At 44.0% G+C, this 8,769-nt stretch overlaps 1 protein-coding gene across 1 annotated transcript in view; it reads right to left on the bottom strand.

The window, feature by feature from the left end:
- LOC118454362 (uncharacterized) overlaps positions 1-4,966 on the bottom strand; it is a 23,824-nt gene extending 18,858 nt beyond the window's left edge. Inside the window, exons 1-3 of the mRNA XM_087845029.1 lie at positions 4,921-4,966; positions 1,664-1,810; positions 1,334-1,453 (exon numbers count right to left, since the gene is read on the bottom strand). Coding sequence (XP_087701155.1) covers positions 1,334-1,453; positions 1,664-1,810; positions 4,921-4,963 — 310 coding nt within the window. The 5' untranslated portion in view covers positions 4,964-4,966. The remainder of the gene's footprint in view (positions 1-1,333; positions 1,454-1,663; positions 1,811-4,920) is intronic.
- Between the last annotated feature and the right edge of the window lie 3,803 nt (positions 4,967-8,769).

Below are 8,769 nucleotides of genomic sequence, written 5' to 3'. Positions count from 1 at the left end.
TCCCCAGTTTTTACTAATCTTCTGTGAGAACCGATAAATTAGTTTGTCCATGTGGAGCCAAGGGTAAACAGACTATGGCAGTTTCACTCAAAGCACACGTCCACAGATGGATTATTGTTATTGTCACTGCTACATGATGCACCTGTTAGTGAATTATTGTAAAAAATAAGTTCAGATTTCTAAAATCAACTTCTACATACATAAACGTGTATGATTTCATGCCAGGATCTTTTGAATGTCTAGTGGTCAAAGGAGCTTGCAAAGAAAAGCGTCTGGACTTCTTTAAGTTACTTGAAGACGTTTCACCTTCATCCGAGAAGCTTCTTCAGTTCTAAGGTCAAATGGAGGAGAGTCCCAGATATAAACCTAGTGGGAGTTTCCCCCCACAGAGGGACAAAAGGACCCCCTGATGATCCTCTAATCGCCTGAGCCAAGGTGTGAAACTGGGTGTGGGTCACAATCAGCCAGAGTTTCGGGTGAGTTCATTGTGAAACCTGGCCCCACCTTATCATGCGAATTCCTGAGGTCAGATGGCCCAGGATGTGAGTGGGCGTTAAGGCGTCTGGGGAGGGAACTCAAAACTGGATTATAGATGGCAGAGAGTTGGTGTCGTAAACCACCGCCTCTGTTCAAAGATGGTCGCTCACAGTGGACATAGATGCTTCTTTCACTCCTCTTTCAAACCATCTGTCCTCTCTGTCCAAAATGTGAACATTGGCATCCTCGAAAGAGTGACCTTTGACCTTTAGATGCAGATGGACTGCTGAGTCTTGTCCTGTGGAGGTCGCTCTTCTGTGTTGTGCCATGCGCTTGTGAAGTGGCTGTTTGGTCTCTCCGATGTAGAGGTCTGGGCATTCCTCGCTGCTGTACAGCAAACACCACATTGTTGAGTCTGTGTTTTGGTGTTTTGTCTTTCGGGTGAACCAGTTTTTGTCTGAGTGTGTTGCTGGGTCTGAAGTACACCGGGATGTCATGCTTGGAGAAAAACTGAAGGAAAAACTGAGGATCTCGTCTGCTTGAATGTCTAGTCTGTTTTATTTGACCTAGTCTTTGTTATTTGTAATAATTTATGCTTTTTGTGTTGTTTCTTTTTAAACTATCACTTCAAAATGGGATTAAAAAGAAGTGTATGAGTGCCTGTTTTGGTACTTCTACTTGTGAAGGATTTCTCTGTTTATTGTGCAGCAGATACTTTTTCAGAAATAATCTTCGTATCAGATTCTGATTGTCCGGGATGAAATTTTTTTTTTAGCCTGGTTCAATGATCACCTCTGGAGCACCATACCTTCTGGTGACAACCTCCTGTAGGCTGGGTAATAAGCTGCTTGCTCACCTGTGTTGGTGTCTCCACCAGTTTGTTTGAGTTGTTTTATGGCCCTCAGCAGGGATTGTTTGGTCTGGTGGGTGTTCAGGTGCCACTCTGTCCTTGGTGTGGTGCTGAACAAAGTCAGACCTGCAGAAGCAATGTGTAAAACAACAAGGACACACAGAGCTCGTCATTCAAATTCAAACATTCACACATTCAAACACGATAGTTATTAGCACTTTGTACAAATTACACATTATTAAAAGCACAATAATTAAGGAGAGTTCATGTATGTGTGGTATTTTTAAGTACTTTTGAAATTAACAGTGTTAAATATAATAGTAATGAAAACATTACCGATCTGGACTGCATCGGGACCAATGTTGAGGCCGTTGACGATGGCAACAAGAAACGTTTTAATTTGATCAAAGTCATTCCTGCTGATGCTCGCAGACTCATCCACCAACATCACAAGGTCAACTTTGGCTGTTTCACAGTGAACACCTGAAACACAGCAAAGGATTATGGGATACAAGAGAAGACCAAATAAATTTCTGAAGTCTGTGAAGGTTCTCAGTCATCCAGGTCATCGTAGTCAAAGGAGCTTGCAAAGAAAAGCGTCTGGACTTCTTTAAGTTGCTCTTCAAGCAACTTAAAGAAGTCCAGACGCTTTTCTTTGCAAGCTCCTTTGACTAAATTTCTGAAGAGAGAAGCAGGCTGGGAGGTCGGTGTTAGGTCTAAACTTATAGACGTCGCTGACTCGGCGACTTATTCCCGTGAACAAAGCAAGACAAAACAGCGATCGATCTGTTTTAACTCGCGCAAGTGAAGCACGGTGGGAATCTCAGAGCAGCACTCGGCCCTCGACCTCAGATGACTCCGACCCCAGCCTCTGCTTCAGCCTCTGCTTCAGCCTCTGCTTCAGCCTCTGCTTCAGCCTCTGCTTCAGCCTTTTTTTTGAAATGACACAGAGCCCCATTGTAAACCCCATGTGGTGTGTTGTAAAGTCAAAAGCACTGTGTGTGTGTGTGTGTGTGTGTGTGTGTGTGTGTGTGTGTGTGTGTCTTCCTGGTGATCACAAAGGTGTCATCTCCCCTCACCCCTTAGCTTAGCTTCCTCTAACGGTTTACCACATACAAACACAGGTGAGCCCACAAAGGGCAGGAAGTGATTCCTTATATAGAGTGCCTGCAGTTACCACTATAACCCCCCCACCCCCCCACTCAGAATGTCTTTGATCATGCAGCTTGAAACAAGATCCACAATTGTAAGCACAAAAATGACAACATTTAACAACTCGCTCTAACAGTCGGTACAGACCCATCTGCTGTCTGAGAAACCTCACACTCCTCTGATCACCAACTAATACATTACCAGGAATCAAACAACAACTGAAGTGGTTATTAAAGATAAAATTACAAGTTACTAAATGAAAAAAGTCTTCTGTGGTTTGGAAAAAACAACAGCAACTATAATATTTTGTTATAAGGAATCACACACGGAAATAAAACATGCCATATTATGACATAAATAAATAAAGTAACAGAGATAACTGTTACAGTCAAGTCGATAAAGCAGCTTTTTTATGATTTGATCAAAAATGAGGGAAATTTCCAGATATTTCTACGGTTTAAACTTAACCATAAATGAAATAATACTTCCACCCCCATGGTTAACAATAAAATACTTTCCAACTTCAGATAGCAGCCCGACACTTGAGCTATCAGAGTCACCGACCCAAGTCAAAGAATTGAAACCTGTTGTCTCAAAGCATGTTGAACAACGTGAACATGAACACAGAACTATACTCAGTATAGCAGCACAGTTTGGGTATGTTATTGAAACCCTTTATTACATTTATTTTAAATCATGGAAAAGAAAGATGTAATAAAGGAATAACAGCTCTGCTACTTCGTTCAGCTGCTAGCTTCGGGGGTCTGCACAGCAGATAACATGCGACCACCTCCTCCTGTCCCAGCATCCTGCTCTGTCAGACCAACCCTCTGCATCTCCTCCATCACTACATCTGTGAATCTTCGCTAAGCTGTTCTTCTTTTTCTCCATCCTTTGTCCAGTATCTCCACTCTGAGCTGTCTGATGGACTCTTTTCTGATCCTGACTGTCCCGGTGAACATCTGAACTTCTGCAGCTCTGCATAGGGACTCTTTACTTAGTCCCTATGGACCCCAAAGCACTAACTAAGCTACAAATGTGCAAACACACACAAACATAAGCATTTTATTTGTATCAGTGGAACATTTTAAATATGTTGTTAAACTGTCATGTGTCAGGCAGTAGGAACTTCTGTTTCAATAGAGGCAGCTGGAAAACGCAGCTGAATTTAAATGGAAAAGAAAACCAAATATAAAGCACTCAAAGCCTCAGTTGCCTTTGCTGCCAACCACAGTGGAGACAGAAGCCTTCCAGAGCCTTGGCAGATATCCAGCATTAGGGACGGAGACCTTTGAAGAGAACATACTGATAAAAGACTGCAGCAAAGGATAGTCTGAATGGTGGCTAAACAGCCTCAACGAACTTCCTAACAAATTCAAGCTGTTCTGCAGACTCAGGGTGCAACAGTGTGAGCTCGAACTATCCATCGACATCTGAACGAGGTGAAACGCGATGGCAGGAGAGCCAGGAGGACCCCGCTGACACAGAAATGTAAAAAAGCCAGACTGGATTTGAGGAAGACAAAATCCTTCCTGGAGAATGTGGCGGATGAGACCCAGCTCATCATTCTACTGGTTACTGAAAACACAATGAAGCCTATGAAGCACAGAACACAGAACCTACACTCAAACAAGGTGCAGGTTCTAAGATGTTTTGCTGCCTTTGGCACTGGAAGCCTTGACTGTGTGCAAGACATCATGAAGCCTGAAGAGTACCAAAACATTTTGGTTTGCGATGCGGGGCTTAGTGTCAGAAAGCTGTGTCTGTATCAGAGGTCATGGGTGTTCCAGCAGGACAACGACCCCCAACATGCCTCCATAAGCGCCCAGGAGAGGTTGGAGACAAAGTGCTGCCAGCAATGAGTCCGGATCCAAATCTGATTAAACGCTTATGAAGAGATCTCAAAATTGCTGTTGGGAGAAGTTGCCCTTCAAGTCTGAGAGACTTTGAGCAGTTTGTAAAAGAAAAGTTGTTGAAAATTTCAGTTGAGGTGTAACCAGCTTGTAGTTGCAGTTATTTTTTCCAAAGGGCGTGCAACCACATATTAAGTTGAGGTTGCCAATAATTTTGTCCAGACCAGTTTTTGAGTCTTTTGTGGAAAGCTGTCGAATTCTGTTCTGTTTTTTGTGTTGATAAAGGACAAAAATACCAAAACATTTGTAATTGTAAAGATTTTCTGGAAAAATTCCAGCCATAGCCGTACGTCTCTTTTCTACTCGAGCACTCAAAAGATTTATACGATGTGTTTCATTCACCCATTCTAGTGTTTTCTAACTAAGATTAGTATCTTGCCCTTGGCTCGTTTCTAATACATCTCCTTAAAACGTCTCAACAAATGGACTCAGACGGATCTGAAGAGGTTTAGATTCATGTCTGCCTCTTATTGTGTACAATATTAATGTAAACCAGCACAAACAGGACAGGCTGTTGCAGAGTCCTACCTGAGCCCCACAGCAGCAGCAGAGCCAGCAGCAGGTGATCCATGTCAGGTCCACGTCCGTCTCTGTCTGTCTGTCCGACTCTTCAGCTCTCTGCTAATAAACTGCTGTTTCCTCTTCATCTGTTATCTACTCATCAGCCAACTGATGAGCAGTTTCTCACAACTGAAAAGCCACAGAATCAAGATCAGCTGCCTGCCTGGATTTCAGAGAAACCGCCTATCATCCTCTCCCGCGGACACTCACCCCTCCCTCCGGTTTCCACGCTCCGGCCGCGATCGTAAGATAAATAGCCCTGGTGTATGCCGTTATCTCCCTGCTCTCCAGTAACTCTCTCCCCTTTCTGTTGCAGCCTCCCACGGTCCTGATCACGGCGTCCCCGTGTTGGTTATTTCCCGTCTCTCCTGTTCAGCGATAAAGCAGCGTGTTCCCTCTGGTTGGTCACCTTTAGCGTTTGTTTTGTGTGCATGTCTGCGTGTTGTTTGCTTTTGGGTCCAGCTTACGTGTTAGAACTACAAGTTTCTCAGTCAAATCACTTTTACAACTGTTTTTGAAAATCTCACCAAAACATGAATTATTAATATTATATTGGTGAGTGTTGTGGGCTCAGACACACACAAGAGCACATTTAAATATTTCAGTGAAAGTTTCTTTAGCCTAAAATCGCAGGTTTAAGATCCAGAGCAGATTATAAAGGGTTAACCTTCATAAAGTGTGTGACAGCTACAGGAAAGATCTGACACGTTTATCTGATCACACAGATGCTGAGTTTAGCAGCGGTCAGTCGGCTATCTGAAGTTCCAGCATCTGTAATCTGATTGGTCAGTTTTTCACGCAGCAGAGTAAAACAAACTCAGGCGAGTTTGGTTGAAAAATCTCTTCCAGGTTCTCCTGTTTCATCCTCTGATTTTAAGTTAATGCTGCTCAGCACGTAACATGATCCACATCAGCTGTCACATGACAAAGCTGCTCAGAACTTCCTGTCAGAGAGGAAACACACGAAGGTGATGAGGAGATAAAGAAGGAGAGGAAACATGAGTGAGGACACTTCTCCTGTGAAACACTCGGACACCTTTAATGAACAGTTTAAAAAGAACATTTATGATATTTACAAATATTTATATGTGATGAAAAAAGTTTTGGTGGTAAAACTTCTTTGACATCATTCAGTTTTGTGTTCTGATCAAACAGCTGTGCGATAACATCGACCATGTCTGAGTCACAGGCTGTAATATCTCAGCCTTTCAACGTGGGGCCTTTATTAGAGGAGCCGTGGATTACTCACAGGGAACGTTGGGATGCAGGAAAGGTGTCGCCAGGATCAGAGCAGGGACGCAGTTCATGTTTCCAGCGTGTAAAAGAGCTGATGATGTAATATACAGTTTACTGTGGCTGCACTTCATGTTCACTCTGTGGTGAAGGATGCAAACACTTCCTCCACCATGTGGAGGCGCTGCTGAGCTGCCTGCTTTTCTGGACACTGCCAGCTTTAACCATCCAGCTCCGGGTCCTCCTGTGGGCGGGGCTCCTGCCTCCCGGTGACCTGCAGAGACACAGCAGCACACAGGTGAGTCAGCGAGTCGCCGCTCTCTTCAAACGGGCCGAGCGCTTCGTTCCAGAGCGACGTGTGCACGGTACCTCATGGCTGACACAGACGGCAGAGATGAAGAGCAGCAGGCTCAGCAGCAGCAGCAGCAGTCTGATGACAAACACTGTTGGATCTGATGAGACACATTCAGCGTCACATGTTAGGAGAACAACAGCTGGCATCAAACACAAACAGGTGAAGCTCATTTATCCTGCAGACACCTCACTGTTTCCTAACATCCTGCTGCTTCTGCAGCTTCTCTGGTTTCTATCCTCACCTGTACGTCACAGGGCCCGCCTGTGTCCTGGATGATCTGGATGACGGAGAACCACCACAGACATTTTGATACCGTGCAATCATTTAGTAAAACATTCGAAAGTTTCTGGTTCTGCTGGTGATTTCAGGATTTTCCGTCCCAGCGTCGCCTCGTGCTCACCGGGCGGCAACCGACTGTTGACGTGTTCCTTATCCTTTACACCCTGCCAACCCTGGGCACGCGTGCCACAGCTGGCACGTGGAGGGTTAACTGATGGCACTACCATAGCGGGACTGGCCATCAGGCATACCGGGCAAATGGCCGATGGACCGATGGTGATTTTTTGTTTTTATGGGCTGATGATTTTTTTTTGCAACAGTATTAAAGGTGGTGGATTGGCCAGATGCTGGCAGATGTGTAAAAAATAACTCAGTTGTTTGGTGGTGGCTGTGGCGGAGCTTCCACTGAGGCCAGCAGGTGGATGAGGGAAGGGGAGGCAGGAGGAGCAGAGACCCGAGGCGGTGAACTGAACTTCAAGTAAGAAGTTATGAGCTGCAGTCTATCTGGTCAGATATAAACCAAGTTTAGTTTATTTTCGTTGTGCTCACTTTTTACAGTCAGTTACAATAACTCGTACTGTGTGAGCTAGCATGACGTTTCTATACAGCTGGGTGGTGCTGTGATGTTACTGATAGTGAACTTTATTTTATTCATAAGGTTAGTTAGTAGCTGCCAACCGTCCCGTAAAAAACAGAATCGTCACAAACGACACAAAGTTGGATTTATTCTGTCGTTACGCTGCAGCTGCCTCTTCTTCTCTCTCTTTCCTGTTTCTACTTCAATCATGAAACTGATCAATGATCAGCTGATCAGCTTTTCTCTCTTGTTTGTTTATCACTTTGTGCCAGAAACAGGAAACCAGCGGATGTCGCGCTAAACAACAGCAGCACGTTTAAGTTTGATCAGCTGTTGTTAGAATTTATTTAATATTAATTTCTAGTATCAGCTGATGTTTGCTGGAGCCACAGCTGTAAAGCTGCTGTTAATGATGGTTTGGATATGTGGTGAGAGGGAAACATGAAACCAGGAGACGTCCTTACTGAATCATCAGAGCTGAACAGCTGATGGAGAAACAGGTTTACCTGACATGGATGAGTTGAAGTTATGAACTGTTTCTGAGAGACAAATAACACCAGGATCCTTTTCTAAGTAGCTGACAGCTGGTAACTGTGCAGGGGCGGCTCTAGCAAAGTGTTGCCAGGGGGCAGGTAGGGCATTAACAGGGAGAGGGGGGCAGCTGGAATCCACAGCTGTGCGTGTTCATGCAGCTGCATGTTCACCTGCTGGACGTCACTACCTGACAGGTTTAACTCTTCAGAACATTGCAGAGGCCTTATTGACAGTGTTTGGCTCCACATGTCTGTGTGAGCAGGTTTCCTCTCACATGAGTCCTCAGGTCTGAATGCTGGACACTGGGAGACCAGAGATCACATTAACATGTGTGTCTCTGTATTAACAAACATATTGGCCCAGCTTATTTTATCATTGTTGTGAGGAGACCATAGATAGCATTTGTATTTTCTGTTGTTCAGTTCATTTGCTGTTATGGATAAAAAGTCTTTTTTTGTTTCAAAATAGCTGATAACTATTCGCTGACAGCTGCAAACATCTGTGAACAAACATAATTCTATGAAGTTGATCTATATAGTGTTTAACTGTTCATATAGAGCGTTATTAAATTTAATGCTAATGCTCATATGGCACACTGACTGCTGAGGAGATTTTAGATGCACTCATCATCAGAGAGGTTGCCGACGCCTGGTTTACACTAAAAAGCATCTTGAGCTCACTGAACTGTGAAACCAGGATTCCAGATTCACATTTTCTCCACTGTTATCCAGCACAAAGTCATTTTTATATTTGCAGTTTTGCATTTTAAATAAATAATCTGCTTTTCTCAGTGATGTCATTCATTCCAAGACTCCAGAAAGTTAAAACACTCTTTTGT

The sequence above is a fragment of the Neolamprologus brichardi genome, chromosome 8 (genome assembly GCF_056152115.1).
Source record: "Neolamprologus brichardi isolate AB-2024 chromosome 8, ASM5615211v1, whole genome shotgun sequence".
Taxonomy (NCBI): domain Eukaryota; kingdom Metazoa; phylum Chordata; class Actinopteri; order Cichliformes; family Cichlidae; genus Neolamprologus; species Neolamprologus brichardi.
The sequence above is the reverse complement of the archived record's forward strand: the minus strand, read 5'-3'. Positions and strand labels throughout refer to the sequence as shown.